At 37.5% G+C, this 21,456-nt stretch overlaps 1 protein-coding gene and 1 long non-coding RNA gene across 2 annotated transcripts in view; one reads left to right on the forward strand and one right to left on the reverse strand.

Annotated features, from left to right (window-relative positions):
- LOC127164269 (uncharacterized) overlaps positions 1–15,305 on the forward strand; it is a 37,962-nt gene extending 22,657 nt beyond the window's left edge. Inside the window, exons 2-3 of the long non-coding RNA XR_007827612.1 lie at positions 12,032–12,207; positions 12,792–15,305. This is a non-coding gene — a long non-coding RNA (uncharacterized LOC127164269). The remainder of the gene's footprint in view (positions 1–12,031; positions 12,208–12,791) is intronic.
- Positions 1–20,853, reverse strand: part of LOC127164165 (NACHT, LRR and PYD domains-containing protein 3) — a 38,825-nt gene extending 17,972 nt beyond the window's left edge. Inside the window, exons 1-4 of the mRNA XM_051107940.1 lie at positions 20,806–20,853; positions 20,427–20,540; positions 7,185–7,310; positions 1,012–2,796 (exon numbers count right to left, since the gene is read on the reverse strand). Coding sequence (XP_050963897.1) covers positions 1,012–2,796; positions 7,185–7,310; positions 20,427–20,494 — 1,979 coding nt within the window. The 5' untranslated portion in view covers positions 20,495–20,540; positions 20,806–20,853. The remainder of the gene's footprint in view (positions 1–1,011; positions 2,797–7,184; positions 7,311–20,426; positions 20,541–20,805) is intronic.
- Between the last annotated feature and the right edge of the window lie 603 nt (positions 20,854–21,456).

Here is a 21,456-nt window from a genome sequence, read left to right on the forward strand (position 1 = left end):
TTCGCTGGGCGAACAGATTAGTTGATGGAAATTTAATTCTGCTACAGTTACTACTGGCAGCTGATATAAATAATTGTAATTAATCATAATTAATTGTAATTATTTATATACATTTCCCTTTGAGCTAAAATCGCTACAAAGGGGTGGAGTGAGCAGAGCTCATTAACATTTAAAGCAACATCGACCAGAACAGTTTCATTTTTGCAGAGCTGATTTTGACAAGGTAAAAAGGGTGCTTTTTATACTACCATTGAGAAATTTGAACCAAAGCATGTTATAGACTTTTCATTAAGATCCTAAAGAATCATATCAACTTGTGGAAAACGGGCATCCAATCACCCCTTTAACTTATAATACAATTTAGAATAATAAACCGGGTAAAATGTGAGCACAACAAAGCTGGTGTTAAATTACTACTGCTCAAAGTACATACCGTCTCAGTCTACAGATCACGGTTCTTAAAAAGGTTGTTTTCCAATGATTTAAATCTGTTCATTTGAAGACAGAGAATGTCTCAAATTACTGTAACCATGTTTCCCTAAAGAGTTACAAGACACTGCGTCTTGGACTGATGGTATGGGTAGAAAGAGGCCCCACACCATGAAATTTGGCTTAACTAGAAGCAAATTAATAAAGACTAAAAAATAATCTAAAAAAATAAAGAAATGTTAAAATTTCACAAATGCAAATGTCATTTATACAGAAAATAAAACATACACATATACATTAATAGAAGACAAGCTGACCAAATCTGTTGGCTGTCAGTTTTGTCCTCCTCACATTCATTCCTTCATCTTTCACACTGAGCTCTACAATCATCCAGCTCTCAAACAGACACAAAAAAACTCATCGGCTGCTGTAGTATGTGTGCCTCACAGACCTCCTGCTCACTGTCAGAAATGTGATTCTGTGAGATTTTTTGCATTTTGCTACTTTAGTAAAAAGCTAATGCTAAAATAATAAATGCGGTCGTGTTTTGAAAGTGGAGTGATTGTTTTCATGGTTACTGACCGAACTGATCTGGATTCTTTAACCACAGGTAACAGATTCTGAAGAATTTCATCTGCTGTATGTCGCGCTCCAATAAACTGTTTTAGGTCGAAAACATCCATCTTCTGCTCTGATGTCAGCAACACATAAACCAGAGCTGACCACTGTGAAGAGGAGAGATTGGTTTCTTTTATTTTTCCAAATTTTAGATAATCTTGGATCTCCTGCATCAGTGAATCATCACCAAGTTCATTTAGACAGTGAAACAGATTGATGGATTTCTCTGGAGAGCGATTCTCCCTGATCTTCTCTTTGATGTACTGAACTGTTTCCTCCTTATTGCAGAAGCAGCTTCCTGTCTGTGTCAGTAGTTTTCGTAAGAGAGTCTGATTGGATTCCACTGAGAAACCCAGAAAAAAACGAAGGAAAAGATCCAGATGTCCATTCTTACTGTTTAAGGCCTTTTTTAAAGCTCTCTGATGCAGCTCAGATAATGAATTATATTTCTTTTGGTTAAAAATCTTAGGCAACAGACTTTGTTTGGTTTGGTCAAACACATTGATGTTGTTGACTGTAAAGGAGAGGTGTGCATATAGAGCTGCTAGATGTTCCTGAAGGCTCAGATGAACAAAGCAGAAGACTTTTCCCTGATACAAACCTAACTCCTCTCTAAAGATTTGAGTGCACAATCCTGAGTACACTGATGCTTCTGACACATCAATGCCACACTCCCTCAGGTCCTCATCATAGAAGATCAGGTTGCCTTTCACAAGCTGCTGAAAAGCCAGTTTCCCCAGTTTGAGGATCATGTCTTCATCTGTCACGTTCTTTTCATAGTCCTTCTCATGTTTGATGTTGGTCTGAAGGATCAGGAAATGTGTGTACATTTCAGTGAGAGTCTTGGGAATCTCTCCACTCTCTGCTTGACTCAGTATCTTCTCCAGAACAGTGGCTGAGATCCAGCAGAACACTGGGATGTGACACATGATGTAGAGGCTCCTTGAAGATTTTAGGTGTGAGATTATCCTGTTGGTCAGACTCTGATCACCGATTCTCTTCCTGAAGTATTCCTCGTTCTGTGGCTCATTGAATCCTCGTACCTCTGTCACTCGATGGACACACTCAGAGGGAATGAGATCAGCTGCTGCTGGTCTGGAGGTGATCCAGATGAGAGCGGAGGGAAGCAGATTCCCCACAATGAGGTTCATGAGCAGCACGTCAACTGAGGCTGATTCAGACATATTGGTCAGTTTGACTTTGCTCTTAAATTCCAGAGACAGACGGCACTCATCCAGACCATAAAAGATGAATAACACTTTATATTCTTCAATGGATATTCCCATTTCTTTAGTTTCAGGGAAAAAGAAGTTAAGAAGACCTGAAAGACTGAGTGTTTTGTCCTTCATCAAATTGAGCTCTTTGAAAGGAAGTGGAAATATGAGCTGAATGTCCTGATTCTCTTTCCCTTCAGCCCAGTCCAGGATGAACTTCTGCACAGAGACTGTTTTTCCAATGCCAGCGACTCCCTTTGTCAGCACAGTTCTGATGAGTTTTTCTTCTCCAGGTAAAGGTCTAAAGATGTCATTGCATTTGATCGGTGTGTCCTCTGTTGCTGCTCTCCTGGATTGTATCTCAATCTGTCTCACCTCATGCTCATTATTGATCTCTCCACTCTCACTCTCTGTGATGTAGAGCTCTGTGTAGATTTCATTCAGCAGTGTTGGGTTTCCCTGCCTCACTGTTCCTTCATATAGACACTCAAACTTCTTCATTCTATTTGATCTAAACGTGTTGAGGATTTCATGGCTGTAAAATAAAAATTTCACATTATTACATGACTACAATAATAAGCACAGTGTCTTATATATTATGTCATATCTTTAAATCATATTTCTTACAAAATGCTGTAGGTGAGACCAAGCCATTCATCTCCACTCTTAAACTGTTTTAGCTGATCCATAGACGGGTATCTTTTCATAGACCAAAAGCTGGATTGTGGTTCTGAACTTTTCTGCTCCACTGTGCTGAAACAGAGAGAAAACTTAAGTTATTTCTTTAAATTAATATACCCAACAAATCATTTATTTAAAAAAAAAAAAAAAAAATCACATTACAGAGCACTTTAAAATAAAATAATTTTCTATATGGCAGGGATTTAATGCCTCATTTTCAATGCCTTAATGTTCCCTTTGCAGGCCGAATTACCTTTTTTTTAAAACCTTAGTTTGCTCACAGTTATGTTAATATTAACCATTCTAACTACAATATCATTTATAAGAAAACTAGAAAAACATTACTTTTTTTTTTTTTTTTTAAAGATGATGTTAGTTAATTTTGTTTAATGTGTGCAAAAAAGATATTTATATTTTTGGGATTTTTTGATGAGTAATTTACAGTGTTGAGTGTGTTTCTGAGCTAGTACCTTTCAGTTTAGGTCTGTCATAACCACCAGTATGCAGTGTCAATCTCTGTCTTTACATTTAGCAGATTTATTCATAACAGCTTTCTTATTTAGAAATGAAGAAAATTTATGATTGAGCCATTTGTTCAAAAACAGTTGAATTTGGCAACAAAACACTGCGGTGTAGCTCAGCGATGTTTTGGCTTTATTATCCCCGGTCTTGTCTGTAATAGTATGGTTAAATAAAAAGGTACATAAAATTAAATTAATTAAATACATAAAAAAAAAAAAAAAAAAAAAAAAAATGGCCGTGAATGATGATAACATAGCTACACATACACACTGTCATGTGTTATCTGTGTTACTGACAGGCCGGGAAAAAAAAAAAAAAAAAAAAAGAACATCTTTGGAATTCATCACTCTTCAGACCCGGAAGAACGTGACTGCATGTCCAAATCCACCACTGCTCCAAACCATCTTTCACCAGAGACTGCATTCGGACACTTGTTCAACGGCCAAGGCAATGCAAGTATCGTACACTTAACTAAACAAACAGAGGTTTAGTATAAGCTGAAGATAGCACTGATGGTTTCACAGCAGGTGGTTAACTGACTCTTTCATAGCTTCATTTCCTTGTCTCTCTCTAACTGCTTCTCACTGACCATTCCCCCATGTATGAGTGATTTCATGTTTGTTTGTGTAGATTAGTTATGTGTTAGTCCTTCGTTAATAAACTATTGTGCACAAATTACATGAGTTTTGATTCTGATTCTGCCTTGCAAATTAATGTCCCTTTACGATTCCGATTCGAGCTACATGCTCTAATGCACTTTAAGAAAGTTATTTTCTGTGGCCAAGAGAATATCATTTCTTAGAGTTGATTTTACAATTTTACTGAATGTTCGCTGGGCGAACAGATTAGTTGATGGAAATTTAATTCTGCTACAGTTACTACTGGCAGCTGATATAAATAATTGTAATTAATCATAATTAATTGTAATTATTTATATACATTTCCCTTTGAGCTAAAATCGCTACAAAGGGGTGGAGTGAGCAGAGCTCATTAACATTTAAAGCAACATCGACCAGAACAGTTTCATTTTTGCAGAGCTGATTTTGACAAGGTAAAAAGGGTGCTTTTTATACTACCATTGAGAAATTTGAACCAAAGCATGTTATAGACTTTTCATTAAGATCCTAAAGAATCATATCAACTTGTGGAAAACGGGCATCCAATCACCCCTTTAACTTATAATACAATTTAGAATAATAAACCGGGTAAAATGTGAGCACAACAAAGCTGGTGTTAAATTACTACTGCTCAAAGTACATACCGTCTCAGTCTACAGATCACGGTTCTTAAAAAGGTTGTTTTCCAATGATTTAAATCTGTTCATTTGAAGACAGAGAATGTCTCAAATTACTGTAACCATGTTTCCCCTAAAGAGTTACAAGACACTGCGTCTTGGACTGATGGTATGGGTAGAAAGAGGCCCTGCACACCATGAAATTTGGCTTAACTAGAAGCAAATTAATAAAGACTAAAAAATAATCTAAAAAAATAAAGAAATGTTAAAATTTCACAAATGCAAATGTCATTTATACAGAAAATAAAACATACACATATACATTAATAGAAGACAAGCTGACCAAATCTGTTGGCTGTCAGTTTTGTCCTCCTCACATTCATTCCTTCATCTTTCACACTGAGCTCTACAATCATCCAGCTCTCAAACAGACACAAAAAAACTCATCGGCTGCTGTAGTATGTGTGCCTCACAGACCTCCTGCTCACTGTCAGAAATGTGATTCTGTGAGATTTTTTGCATTTTGCTACTTTAGTAAAAAAGCTAATGCTAAAATAATAAATGCGGTCGTGTTTTGAAAGTGGAGTGATTGTTTTCATGGTTACTGACCGAACTGATCTGGATTCTTTAACCACAGGTAACAGATTCTGAAGAATTTCATCTGCTGTATGTCGCGCTCCAATAAACTGTTTTAGGTCGAAAACATCCATCTTCTGCTCTGATGTCAGCAACACATAAACCAGAGCTGACCACTGTGAAGAGGAGAGATTGGTTTCTTTTATTTTTCCAGATTTTAGATAATCTTGGATCTCCTGCATCAGTGAATCATCACCAAGTTCATTTAGACAGTGAAACAGATTGATGGATTTCTCTGGAGAGCGATTCTCCCTGATCTTCTCTTTGATGTACTGAACTGTTTCCTCCTTATTGCAGAAGCAGCTTCCTGTCTGTGTCAGTAGTTTTCGTAAGAGAGTCTGATTGGATTCCACTGAGAAACCCAGAAAAAAACGAAGGAAAAGATCCAGATGTCCATTCTTACTGTTTAAGGCCTTTTTTAAAGCTCTCTGATGCAGCTCAGATAATGAATTATATTTCTTTTGGTTAAAAATCTTAGGCAACAGACTTTGTTTGGTTTGGTCAAACACATTGATGTTGTTGACTGTAAAGGAGAGGTGTGCATATAGAGCTGCTAGATGTTCCTGAAGGCTCAGATGAACAAAGCAGAAGACTTTTCCCTGATACAAACCTAACTCCTCTCTAAAGATTTGAGTGCACAATCCTGAGTACACTGATGCTTCTGACACATCAATGCCACACTCCCTCAGGTCCTCATCATAGAAGATCAGGTTGCCTTTCACAAGCTGCTGAAAAGCCAGTTTCCCCAGTTTGAGGATCATGTCTTCATCTGTCACGTTCTTTTCATAGTCCTTCTCATGTTTGATGTTGGTCTGAAGGATCAGGAAATGTGTGTACATTTCAGTGAGAGTCTTGGGAATCTCTCCACTCTCTGCTTGACTCAGTATCTTCTCCAGAACAGTGGCTGAGATCCAGCAGAACACTGGGATGTGACACATGATGTAGAGGCTCCTTGAAGATTTTAGGTGTGAGATTATCCTGTTGGTCAGACTCTGATCACCGATTCTCTTCCTGAAGTATTCCTCGTTCTGTGGCTCATTGAATCCTCGTACCTCTGTCACTCGATGGACACACTCAGAGGGAATGAGATCAGCTGCTGCTGGTCTGGAGGTGATCCAGATGAGAGCGGAGGGAAGCAGATTCCCCACAATGAGGTTCATGAGCAGCACGTCAACTGAGGCTGATTCAGACATATTGGTCAGTTTGACTTTGCTCTTAAATTCCAGAGACAGACGGCACTCATCCAGACCATAAAAGATGAATAACACTTTATATTCTTCAATGGATATTCCCATTTCTTTAGTTTCAGGGAAAAAGAAGTTAAGAAGACCTGAAAGACTGAGTGTTTTGTCCTTCATCAAATTGAGCTCTTTGAAAGGAAGTGGAAATATGAGCTGAATGTCCTGATTCTCTTTCCCTTCAGCCCAGTCCAGGATGAACTTCTGCACAGAGACTGTTTTTCCAATGCCAGCGACTCCCTTTGTCAGCACAGTTCTGATGAGTTTTTCTTCTCCAGGTAAAGGTCTAAAGATGTCATTGCATTTGATCGGTGTGTCCTCTGTTGCTGCTCTCCTGGATTGTATCTCAATCTGTCTCACCTCATGCTCATTATTGATCTCTCCACTCTCACTCTCTGTGATGTAGAGCTCTGTGTAGATTTCATTCAGCAGTGTTGGGTTTCCCTGCCTCACTGTTCCTTCATATAGACACTCAAACTTCTTCATTCTATTTGATCTAAACGTGTTGAGGATTTCATGGCTGTAAAATAAAAATTTCACATTATTACATGACTACAATAATAAGCACAGTGTCTTATATATTATGTCATATCTTTAAATCATATTTCTTACAAAATGCTGTAGGTGAGACCAAGCCATTCATCTCCACTCTTAAACTGTTTTAGCTGATCCATAGACGGGTATCTTTTCATAGACCAAAAGCTGGATTGTGGTTCTGAACTTTTCTGCTCCACTGTGCTGAAACAGAGAGAAAACTTAAGTTATTTCTTTAAATTAATATACCCAACAAATCATTTATTTAAAAAAAAAAAAAATCACATTACAGAGCACTTTAAAATAAAATAATTTTCTATATGGCAGGGATTTAATGCCTCATTTTCAATGCCTTAATGTTCCCTTTTGCAGGCCGAATTACCTTTTTTTTAAAACCTTAGTTTGCTCACAGTTATGTTAATATTAACCATTCTAACTACAATATCATTTATAAGAAAACTAGAAAAACATTACTTTTTTTTTTTTTTTTTAAAGATGATGTTAGTTAATTTTGTTTAATGTGTGCAAAAAAGATATTTATATTTTTGGGATTTTTTGATGAGTAATTTACAGTGTTGAGTGTGTTTCTGAGCTAGTACCTTTCAGTTTAGGTCTGTCATAACCACCAGTATGCAGTGTCAATCTCTGTCTTTACATTTAGCAGATTTATTCATAACAGCTTTCTTATTTAGAAATGAAGAAAATTTATGATTGAGCCATTTGTTCAAAAACAGTTGAATTTGGCAACAAAACACTGCGGTGTAGCTCAGCGATGTTTTGGCTTTATTTAAAGCTATTTTTGTTTTATGAAACAGAAAAAAAAAACTCCGGTTACTAATATAACCTATGAGCTGAAGAAGAAAAAGGGCAATAAATATTGGCAAGTGGAATTTGCATGCCAAGCCACTCCCCTGTACATATGAGTATATAAGATGATACATGCATCCACTCATTCAGATTTCTGCTTCAGAGCCGATTGCTTTAGCTGTCTTTCCTGAGCAAGAAAGAATTGAAGAACAATGTTTGCTGTGGAAGATTCTCGGCTGTGAGAGATGTTAAATCTGCTTTTGCATTTCAGCGAGGTACTGCCCTTGATCACATACTGTGCTGCGGTCCTTCCCTGGGCAACCAGCCTAAAAGAGCAAATTCTCCTTAGCTTGCAGGGTCGCAGAGAATGTCTTACAAGATGACTTTGCGAACGTATGCTTCTGGATAATCACTGTCTCACATGCCTGGAAGGTGTCCCCCAGGTGGAGCATGCAGTTGCGGTGCATCTCTCACCGCAAAATGCCGCCACCTGGAGGAACCATCCACACCTCCTGTCCAAGGCCTGTAAGCTGTCGTCAGCTCTCGCTGCCAAGGCTTACAGCGCTCCGGGCCAGGCCACCTCTGCACTGCAGTTTCCTACTGATAGGCCAGCGGTGCATCTGCATACGCACTCTCCTCACGTGGCGGGTGACTCACTTTCCTTACACAGCAGACCACTGACTCTCCTCACCTAACGACTCACTTTCTTCACATGGCAGACACCTGACTCTCCTTAGCTAGCGACTCACTTTCCTCACTCAGTAGACCACTGACTCTCTCCTCATGTACAGGGACCGAATATTATAATAAAACCTGTAACCTTTTTAAACTGTGATGGCTGGGTAACAAACACTGTTGTTCTATTTTTGTGTTGCAGACTATTGTAAAGCAATATTCCTAAGTGTTCTGTTAGCTGTTAAATTTTTTCCATAACCCTTTTAAATGCTGGCTGTCTCTTTCATACGGTGAGGCATTGCTGTCTCACACACATTTTTTCCATCAAATTTTCTTGTTATAACAAGAAGTTATGTCGTCAAAATGACATCTTATCCCAGAAAAACGAGATGTTACGCTGTCAAAACTACATATTTTCCCATAAAAATGAGATGTTATGTCATTAAAACAACACCTTTTTTCCATCAAAGCAGTTATTTTGAATAAACCACTCTGGGCTTGGTGTATATATTTGAATGACTTAAGTTACTTAAGATATAATGGATGAGCTGCCAGACCCGCGGTCCGGACGTGAAGCGGCACCCAGACAGCTGCGGGCCAGGATGCCAGGCCGATTTACCCGCCTCGGAAGTGCCGTGATGAAATGATGGATGAAGCTGCTGAAGGAAGCTGCTACCCCTCGTGCCGCGGACCCCGGCGGGGAGTGAGTGCGGCCGCCGCACTCCGGACCTTACCTGGACCCTTCCCTTCTGAACACTGCCCCTCCTTCACAGAACCCCTGCATGTCAAGGACACCAGATCCCCTATTTATTTTGGACACTTTTATTTCCCCTTTGGACACTTTTGTTTATATTGTTTAATAAAAGCCGAGGCCTGACGTCACGCTCACTGTGTCTGTCGTTATGCTCCATCCGTGACTCCATCCATATATATATATATATATATATATACACAGCGGGGAAAATAAGTATTTGACACATCAGCATTTTTATCAGTAAGGGGATTTCTAAGTGGGCTATTGACACAAAATTTCCACCAGACGTAGCCATTAAGCCAAATACTGAATTCATACAAAGAAATTAGAACATTTAAGTATACAAGTTGAGACATAATAAATAAAGTGAAATGACACAGGGAATAAGTATTGAACACACTTTATTTAATAATTTTGTAGAACAGCCTTTGTTGGTGATTACAGCTTCTAGACACCTCTTGTATGGAGAGACCAGTCGTCTGCATTGCTCAGGAGTGATTCTGGCCAATTCTTCCACACAAACAGTCTTTAAATCTTGAAGGTTCTTGGGCCTCTTTTATAAACTTTGATCTTTAGTTCTCTCCATTGATTTTCTATAGGATTTAGGTCAGGTGATTGACTGGGCCATTCAAGCAACTTGATTTTCTTTTGAAACCACTTCATTGTTTTCTTGGCCTTGTGTTTGGGATCATTGTCTTGCTGAAATTTCCACCCTCTTTTCATTTTCAGCTTTCTGGTAGATGGCAGCAGATTTTTATCCAGAATGTCCTGGTACATTTCTCCATTCATCCTGCCTTCAATAATATGAAGTCTGCCAGTACCCCTTGCTGAAAAGCAGCCCCAAACTATGATGCTTCCACCCCCAAACTTAACTGTTGGTATGGTGTTCTTGGGGTGGTGGGCAGTGCCATTTCTTCTCCAAACATGATGTGTAGAATGACTGCCAAAAGTTCAATTTTGCTTTCATCTGACCATACTGTAGTATTTTCTCCAAATGCTGTTTCGCAAACTTTAACCGAGCCTCAACATGCTTTTTGTTCAGCAATGGAATCTTGCGTGGTGAGCGTGCATGGATGCCATGGCGGTTCAGTGCATTGCTTATAGTTTTTTTTTGAAATAACAGTACCTGCTGATGCAAGGTCTTACTGGAGTTCTGCCCGAGTGGTTCTTGGCTCTTGGAGAACTCTCCTGATAATTCTTTGGATTTCTTAGACAGGGATCTTACATGGAGCAGATGCTCTTTCCATTTCCGGATAATGACCCCCACAGTGCTTACAGGAACATTCAGCATTCAGCCTATAACCATTCCCATCAGAATGCTTTTCAACGATAAGATTACGAAGATCTTGGGAGAGTTCTTTGCTTTTACCCATCATGAAGTCTTTCCTGTGTGCCTCCTGGGTAATGAGAAGCCTTTATCAGCCTTAAAGCAGCTGATATCAATTAGTACTGAAAGGGGGCAGGGTTTCTCTCTCAATACTGACAGATTTCAGGTGATCTCCTGGCTTTCTATGCCATTTTGCACCTTGTTATCTTTATGTGTTCAATACTTATTCCCTGTGTCATTTCACTTTATTTTTTATGACTCAACTTGTATACTTAAATGTTCTGATTTCTTTGTATGAATTCAATATTTGGCTTGATGGCTACATCTGGTGGAAATTTTGTGTCAATAGACCACTTAGAAATCCCCTTACTGATAAAAATGCTGAAGTGTCAAATACTTATTTTCCCCGCTGTATATATATATATATATATATATGTATGTATATGTGTGTGTGTGTGTGTGAAAATGTAACCATATCTTCTATAGTGGAATTATATAACAAATCGCTTTTATGACATAATATGTCGTTATTACGAGAAAATATGTCGTCATTGTAGTGCATTATAATACAGTATGCAGTTTGAGCATAAAGTGCATTTTAATAGAACAATGGCTGTCACAGTATTAAAAAGGTTAGAGGTTTTATTACAATATTTGGTTTGTCCCTGTACACAGATTTCTGAGAGAATCAAGGAAAAGTGAGTCGCTAGCTGAGGAGACTCAGTCATCCACCATGTGAGGAAAGTGAGTCGCCCGCCATCTAAGGAGAGTGTGTATGCAGATGCACCGCTGGCCTATTGGTGGGAAACTAGCCAAAGGACCCTCTAGCCAAGGGTCAGCCAAGGGTTTTTTTTTGTCCTTATTTCATCGTACCCAAAAAGAGCGGTCGGTTACAACCCATCCTGAACTTTTGAGTGTTGAATCAGTCCCTACACAGGTTATCAGCAATTAGAGCAGTCGAGTGATGATTTCTCTTTTCTTTTGTTCTTTGATTTACATCAATGACAGACTTTAGCAGGTTTCACTTTAAAATCAGTGCTGTTTCTTTAAAACCTGGTGCACATGACGCGGATCTGACATCCAGTTTTCTCCAAAGTCTTTACAATCATTTAAGACTTTGTTACTTAGTTAAGACCACATTTATGAGGTAACAGCGTATGTGTGCAGGCGAATGTGCAGCCTTTCAAACTATACTATACTATACTATACTATACATTTGATAATAATAATTTGTGTCCATTTTTTGTGACTGATAATGCTGTCTTTATGCTCTGTTAAATTAGAGTTGTGGATATTTCATATCTCCCTCATACACAGGAAAACCGTGGACTTAGCAACACTGGTCTCTTTCTTTTTTGTCAGACAGCCCCAGGCCAGTGTTGCCACCTTGTGGACAACAATTCAAGGCATATGTGTGATCTGCACCTGCTTCTCCCTTGGGCTGGATGAAGATGTTTGCCTGGCCGGAAGAAAAAGAAAAGCTTGCAGCGGCATGAGTCATGACTGTCATGTTAGCCTAAAGGGACAAAACGTCATCGGTAAGTGATTTTAAAACGTAAGTCAGAGCCCAGATTTGAAGACTACAATAACATTTCACTTCTACTGTTAATGAAATTTTGGTAGGATACTGTGAGATGGATAGCCTAATTGTTATATACAGTGCATCCGTAAAAGTATTCACAGCACTTCACTTTTTCCACATAGTAATTGTGACGTCACTGAGGGGATTGTAGCCAGGCCTGAGGGTTAACCTCAGAGGACATCCACAACTTCTTCTGTGAAAGATTACCCAAACAGGCAAATTAATCAAATTAAGTGTATTGAAATTCACTCAAAAGTGGGAAAAACCGCTGATATCACAATATTTGGCTCAGCAACACTGCTCAAAGTTCAGACTGCATAAATTTAACTGCAACAGTAACTAAAGGTGCAACATGCTTAGGCTGTCCTGAAACAAAGACAGCCAGATCTGACCAGCCATATGATAATGATACATGTCTCTGTAAGCTAAAACAAGTTTCCCAGATTGCAACCATCTCCAACTACTGTTGGAGGGCAATTTGCAAAAAGGCTCAAAATTAAACTGTCGTCTTCTCTGTCTGTTTGTCTGTTTCCCTTTCAGGGTGACTGCTGCCAACTTTGAGGGACAAATTCCACAAGGATGTCTGGTCCCACCTACACCAACTTACACACACAACAGGGAGATGGGTGCAGAGATACTTCAAGGGGTCATTCACACTTCATAGCACTGCAAGTACTTACATGACCTCCCAGTGTAGCACTGGAACTAAATTACACAACACAAATTATGGTAGGCTAGATACCACCCATCTCCTATACACAAACATACAGACATACAAACATATACAACACTTTTTTGCTACTATTACCACACAACATCCATACCTGGCATTCATAAGAATATCCAGGTCTAAATTACTCACAGCATTCAAATCTATAACACATTATGTACTTCATACAAACAGGTCAAAGGAAATTATTTTCGTAATTTCATTTCAATTATGGCAAACATTGCTGCAACTTTAAAGTCTTGGGAAATGTTATGGTCTTACGAACTTATTGTATGTAAGGACTGTAATGTGCATAGGACTTGCATGGCTACAGTCACATATCAATTGATTTGATCTACAAACTCTAAACTGAAACCTATTTCACAATGTAACTGGTCTCTTAGGACAAAATATGTATGTCCAATCACTGGACATGTATGTCCAATCCCTGGCATTGGCAACTAGGGGACCCAGATATATGAGGTTGATTGCTTTGATAGTTTAAATAAGTAACATGACCTTCCGGCCTTGTTCATAACAACTTTATATGAAATGTGTCCAGGTCCTCCACATACTTAAAGATGAATAAAAAGACATACATTATTTCTTTGGGCATTTTATATTTGTTATTTTACAAAAAGAATTCAATGTAAAATATTGCACAAATATACACTACTAGCCAAAAGGTAACAGCAAAAGGTGGTTACAGCATATGTCTAATGATAATACAAATTTATCTAAATAGATAGTTCTATCAATTATACCATTTCCAAATGAACTGCATTATCAAATGTGACTTTAGCCTGCACATCAGATGCACAACAAAAGCTACACAACAGATCTGAAATCTGTTTCTGTGAATTTCATTCTCGAATTGACTTGATTAAAACCTTAGGTCTGCATTAATTATTTACAATTAAAACAATTAATATAGGCAATTTTATGATGGTAATTATGAAACTGTGTATTTCTGGGTGTAATTATATGATACATTTTAATTATACACACCGCAGTAAACATACCAGTTATATTGATTTTGCTACTTCCCTTTTATTCATCCAGACATAGTGTCTAAATCCAAAATTACATTGCATATTGGTAGTAAACAATCTGGCAACCAAATGAGACCTGTTCACTAATTTTTTGACTCTGAAGAATAGAGACCACTCGCAATATTGACATAATTGTTTTGCTTATCTTATAACCCTCTTCTCATTCCGTTACATCACCAAAGTCATCAGCATTCAGTTATTGTATGGTCACTATTGTATGGGGTTGTTTAGATGTCTTGCACGCATTGGAGCATCGTCAGTGAAATAATTCCTTCACTTATGGAAATCTGACAGATTCTGCAAAATACACCTTCTACCTGAAGCTGATTGAAGACTTCTTAGTCAGTCATCCTCCTGGGGAGGATGGCACTTGACACAGATGTTTCCCAGAATGGAAGGACACTTTCAACTCATGCTTGATCTACTCAACCGACCTGATACAAGTAATTGTACAGACTGACTACCACCACTGTCAGTGCAGGTGGAAACGCACCTGACCAAAAGACTGCAGCACCTTTATTCAAAGAGCGTGTGTTTCACTGATGTGAATTCTGCAGTGCTTTCATCAACCTGTCTTAACGTTATTTCAGGTGACCACCCTACTCCTGCACTCATCAACTAATGTTGCCTGCCCTGCAAAGACTTTGACAGTAGACATAATGCAAAAATCATCTAATTATGACCCCTTAAGGACTGCTCTAGGTTTAAAGATTGAATCAAAGATTGAATCAAATGCAACAATTTATTTGTCAGGTAAAATGTATCACACGAATTACGCAAACAATGAAAATCCAATTCAGAATTAAATTTAGTTCCAATTCAGATAAATACCTAACATCAGTTGCTCCAAGATTAATCTAAGACTAAGAGATGGATACCTGACTAAAGGGAGACACACAGCAGCATGTGAGTTCTAGTGTAGAGCTCCAGAGATTCACATACGATATTTGGGGTTTCTTGCTACAGAAAAAACCCAAAGTAGTGTTTTGTCACCTCGCATACATATCCAGACCAGAACAAATACATCTTCCAATCAGTTGTAAAAACATAAAGACCTTTTGGTTTCTCAGAAGATCTCATGACCCAGGGTCACATCTGGCTGGAGATTCTCACTCGTCCCTAAGGGGAAAACACACCCCTCAGCAGCAAAACACAATTCTACAAAAGTTTTTGATCTTCCTCATAATATAAGTGACTGCTGTGAAATTGAGACCATTTTACCAATCGCACAAAGACGCGGTACTTTGACGGCACACGTGACAGTCATGAGACATCAGCGTCGGTGCCGTCTCAAATCAGACAAAATTTCTAACCGACTGCTTCAAGTCAGAATTTGATCGAGCTGCGCAGCGCTGCTTGAAAGTCGAACACACCTTCTGTGTTATGTTCTGATTGGCTTCTGAGTTGCATGTGTCTGCTTCTCATTGGTTTGTTTTGTCATGTGTTCTCCTTGTCTAGTAAATAGGTGTGTTCGACTTAACGCAGCACTGTGCAGCTTGATCAAATTCTGACTTGAAGAAGTGCATGCCGGTTAGAAATTTTGTCCGACTTGAGGCAGCGCCGACACCTTGTGACTGTCACGTGTGCCATTAAAGTACCGGGATAGCAGCGACTCCAGGAGCTCTGATGACCACATGACTGTTTCATGATTGGTCAGATTCACAGCATGACAACGATCACGTGTGTTTTGGGTTTATTCTGACATCCTCAAGTCCGATAATACTCACAAATCTGTGTTTTTAGAACAATAAAAGTGTTTTTACTGGAGTCACAATGTTATGTTGAGTCAGATTTATCATAACACACTGATAAAAGCATAAATAACCCAACTTTATTAGTATTTCAATAGTATATGTTTATGTTGATCATTATTCTTGTTCAGATGGAGCTGCATTAAGCAGTATATGAAACGTGTTTCTGTTGCTCATGAAAATGTTTTTGAAAAGTCTGTGTATTTGATAAATATTGCATTTAATTCACTTCATCTGTGATAGAGTATGCAAACACCGTGAGAGCTTCACTAACGAGAGCAGAAAGTGTCCGACTTGACGCCTCTGTTTTCGACTCCGCCCGTGACCTCTCTCTGCGATCGCCATCTGTAGCCATGGATGAAGTCGCTCACTCACTCACTAAGTTCACAGATTGTTAGCTTATAGTGTGTTTCTAGTTTCCATGTTTCCTTGTTTCTTTGCCTACGTGTTCCTGACCGTGTTCCTGGCCTGTGTTTTTTTGGATTACTCTTTTGGACTGTTCTTGTACATTATTGTTTGTTGGTGATAGGCCCTGCCTGTCTGACCACGCTCTTAATAAAAGCTGCATTTGAATCTGTCATCATGCTCCAAATGTTACAATGACAATGTGAAAGAAGTTTGTTCGAAATCTTTGCAAATTTATATATATCTCTATATATAATAAACACATTTGTGCATAATGTACATGTATTTACAGCCATTGCTCATTAAACCAATTGTAGCCTCAAGTCTCTTTGAGTATGATGCTACAAGCTTAGCACACCTTATCACATTTCTGGGAAGTTTCTCCCATTCTTCTTTGCAGGGCCTCTCAAGCTCCATCAGTTTGGATGGGGAACGTTGGTGCACAGCTATTTTCAGATCTCTCCAGAGATGCTCAGTCGGGTTCAAGTCTGGGCTCTGGCTAGGGTTTCTTTAGGACATTCGCAGAGCTGTCCCATAGCAACTCCTTTCTTATCTTGGCTGCGTGCTTAGGGTTGTTGTCCTATTGACATGATGAACTGTCTCCCCAGTCTGAGGTCCCGAGCACTCTGGAGCTGGATTTCTGTACATTGCTGCATTCATCTTTCCCTCAATCCTGACTAGTCTCCTAGTTCCTGCTGCTGAAAAACACCATGCTTCACTGTAGGGATGGTATTGGACAGGTGATGAGCAATGCCTGGTTTCCTCCAGACATGATGCTTAGAATTAAGGTTCATCCAAGAAGTTCATCCAGACCACACAATCTTGTTTCTTTCAGTCTGAGAGTTCTTTAAGTGGTTTGTTGCAAATTCCAAGTGTGTTTTCATGTTTCTTGACTGAGGAGATGATTGAGTTTGGCCACACCGCCATAAAGACTGGATTGTTGGAGTGATGGAGTGATGTTTGTATCTATATATAATAAATTGTATCTATCTATCTATCTATCTATATATATATATATATATATATATATATTTGACCTTCATTGCATGTTCACTTTGCAAACACTGGGTAGGCACTTCTGCAGCGATGTAGGACGATTTTGAAGTTCAGATAGGAAAATGAAGAAAATGAGGAAAGAATATGAGATGGGAGGCTCCAGGAGCTCTGATGACCACATGACTGTTTCATGATTGGTCAGATTCACAGCATGACAACGATCACGTGTGTTTTGGGTTTATTCTGACATCCTCAAGTCCGATAATACTCACAAATCTGTGTTTTTAGAACAATAAAAGTGTTTTTACTGGAGTCACAATGTTATGTTGAGTCAGATTTATCATAACACACTGATAAAAGCATAAATAACCCAACTTTATTAGTATTTCAATAGTATATGTTTATGTTGATCATTATTCTTGTTCAGATGGAGCTGCATTAAGCAGTATATGAAACGTGTTTCTGTTGCTCATGAAAATATTTTTGAAAAGTCTGTGTATTTGATAAATATTGCATTTAATTCACTTCATCTGTGATAGAGTATGCAAACACCGTAAGGTTTTTTTTTTTTGACATACCATAACTGTCTTGAACCAGAGTGCACAGAGTGTTCATACACATCACAGGGCTAGACAAGACAAGCATTTGAAGCTAAAATTTATATAAATTGTTGTTTTGTTGTTGTTGTTTTTTTTCCCCAAAAAATAACCAATTGTTTCACTAGATAAACATTTCTTCCTATCCTGGGATTGATTAGAGCCATTTAAAGCTGCAGTTACACTGCATTTTGGAAGTTCAAATCATGCGCACCACAGAAGTCCACTACATGGAGAAAATGTCTAAAATATTTTCCTCAAAAAAATAAAAATAAAAAATTCTTTACGACTGAAGAAAGAAAGACATGAACAGCTTGGATGACAAGTAAGTTATCTCAAAATGTTTGTTCTAGGAGTGAACTAATCTTTTAAAACAAAAATCATGATATTATAGCAGATAATACTTTTTCTGTTCTAAGCTGTCTGGTCTATCTCTTAGGTCTAGAGCATCTCAGAGCAGTTTGTTCCACTTTAGATACATAAAATATAATATTGTTGCAAATACACTTTATTTTTAATTTTCATAATGTTTTATTCATTATTTTATATTATTGTTCAAATCATCCTTGATTGGAAACCTTTGTGGGCTGTATTTGGCCAGTGGACTTTACACTATGTATGCAAAAACTGTGTTCCCAAAAAAAAAAAAAAAAACTGCAAAAACACTGTGTGTGTTAAATGATCAGATAAAAAAGAAAAAACATTTCTACAAAGTATATATATCAGGGCTCTCAAGTCTCTCAAGCATTTCAACCAGTTCTCATGCTGAGAAGTAAGGCATAACTTGTCCCGCTATATAATGTTAAGGGACGAGGTGCAGGTATCAACATTGTTGGGAAGGTTATTTTGAAAATGTAATAGGTTACAGATTACAAGTTACCCTATTTAAAATGTAATATAGTCTAACTACTTCAAGTCCTTTAAAAGTAATGCAACTGCTTACATTTGATTTACTTTCTGATTACTTTTCTAAAATTCTATGGAATGTTTTCAGCTGTTAATCCTTTAATCCTTAATTAATCCTAAAAGCAGGCAAGTTTAACCTTACAGTAGTACTGAACACTAATTAACGTGAGACTTAAGAAATCCTTCATCACTTGAATTATGATCATTATACTTTAATTTTAAAGCACAGCCACCACAAAATCATCTCTTTTTATCTCTCATTCTGAGGTAAATACAGATTTTTAAAATTATAAGATATAGTTTAATAGCTATGATACCATTTTTGAAATAAAATCCTTGCATGGCTATGACTGGAAACACTGTCATCTAACAATGCCTTGGACAAAAAAACAAAAACAAAAAACAAACAAACAAACAAAACAGTTAATCTTAAAAAATAAAGCATATGCAATAAACCCAAATTGGAAATAAACAGTTATCAAATAGGCATGTGCTCTGTGTCCTAAACTCCTGAAACATTGGTGTCTCATATTTTAGAGCAGTCAGTTCAATTTGGGAAATCAAATTAAATCAAAGTGTGTGAAAATATTCAGATGTAATTCCCTTTGAAATCGGCTACATTTTTATAAGTAACTGTAATTTAACTGTACAATGTTTTTCAGTAACTCTAACAAAGTAGTTACATTTCTTATTAAATTACATAATTCCATTATTAGCTACTCTAGTTAAGTTCAAGCCACTACCTCTATCAAGATATCAAAATGTGCAAAAAACACTTGCAATAAAAAAAGCCATTCATAAGCTGGAATGCTGAAATGTACAGCTTTACATAGGCTACATGCAGAGGGCAAGTTCTGCAATCCTACTGTATGGGTACAGTATTGAGCGCTGCTGTTATGATGGCTCGTTTGGGGCCAAATTTCTTTTTATCTTTGATCTGTATTTCTGAAATATATAAAACATTTTATTGTATTACCATTAATTTGACTTTTATCAGATTTACCAGCTGATTGATAAAATTCCTATTTTGTGCTGGTCAATTTTGAACAATAGATAAAACTTCGAGAAAAAACTTAAGGGAATTGTGTGGGGCCGAAGGACCACTGCTGCAAATATTTAAATGGCTTCTCCCCTAACAGTAATCTCACTCCAAACTTTTTCCAAAACTTGAGAGCCCTGTGTGTGTGTGTGTGTGTACCTGGTATTCATCACGTTATGGGGACCAAATGTCCCCACAAGGATAGTAATACCAGTAAATTTTGACCTTGTGGGGACATTTGTGAGGTCCCCATGAGGAAACAGGCTTATAAATCATGCAGAATGAGTTTTTTTGAGAAAGTAAAAGTGTGCACAGTCAGCTGTGAGGGCTAGGTTTAGGTGTAGGGTAGGTGTAGGTTGATAGAAAATACGGTTTGTACAGTATAAAAACCATTACGCCTATGGAATGTCCCCATAAAACATGTAAACCCAACGTGTGTGTGTGTGTGTGTGTGTGTGTGTGTGTGTATATATATATATATATATATATATATATATATATATATATATATATTTGTTTATCATTTTCAAATTCACTTTAAAGAACACTTTATAATCATATAATAATAATAATGTTTATGAAGAAAACTGTGTGTGTGTGTATTAAATTATTAGATACAGATTTAAAAATTGCCCACAAAGCATAAAAATAATTTCTTAAATGAGCAGATAAATACCATACTATAACATTTTTACATAAATTATATGTAACTCAATTTTACCTGGGTCCAGGCCATGCACCTCCACCACTGAAATGTAGTGGCTGAATCATAGACACATTACTCATCATAGACACACAGCTGGGATCTGGTTCTGCTCTATTCCACAGAGTTGAGCTGAAACAAAGAAGGATTAAAGTTAATTTTTAAATTACTGTATTCAGCAAATCAACTATTAATTTGTCATTATCAAATTCACTTTAAAGAACACTTATAATCATTTATTTGACAATGTTTATAAAAAAAAACTGTGTGTATTATATTATCAGATACAGATTTTAAAAATTCCCACAAAAAAAAATCACAAAAATAATTTCTTACATTAGCAGATAAATACCATACTATAACATTTTTATACAAATTATATGTAACTCAATTTTACCTGGGTCCAGGCCATATACCTCCAGTACTGAAATGTAGTGGCTGAATCATAGACACATTACTCTTCATAGACACACAGCTGGGATCTGGTTCTGCTCTATTGAGAGTTGAGCTGAAACAAAGAAGGATTAAAGTTAATTTTTAAATTACTGTATTTAGTAATTTATAATATTAATTTATCATTATCAAATTCACTTTAAAGAACACTTTATAATCTTTTATTTTACACCGTTTGTAAAAAAAAAAAAGTGTGTGTGTGTGTTATACGTTATCAAATACTGATTTTAAAAATGCCACAAACAAAGCACAAGAAGAATTTCTTACATGATCAGACAAATACCATACTATAAAGAGGTCATTTGCCACAAGCTGATATGATTCCTTAGGGTCTTAATGAGAAGTCTATACCATACTTTGGTTAAAATTTCTCAGTGGTAGTGTAAAAAACACCCTATAAAAGAGCCCTATAAAAGAGTCTTTTATAGGGCGTGGTAATTGGATGCAGGTGTGTGCAATCAGAACTCCAGTGATGCGGAAAGAGTGGGCGGTGCTGTGGGTGACGTGGTAGATGGAGGTGGCTGTGGTGAATGCCTGACAGCCATTCTATTACATGTTCCTTTAAATGCTAATGAGTTCTGCTCACCCCGCCCTT

Source organism: Labeo rohita, chromosome 4 (genome assembly GCF_022985175.1).
Source record: "Labeo rohita strain BAU-BD-2019 chromosome 4, IGBB_LRoh.1.0, whole genome shotgun sequence".
Classification (NCBI taxonomy): domain Eukaryota; kingdom Metazoa; phylum Chordata; class Actinopteri; order Cypriniformes; family Cyprinidae; genus Labeo; species Labeo rohita.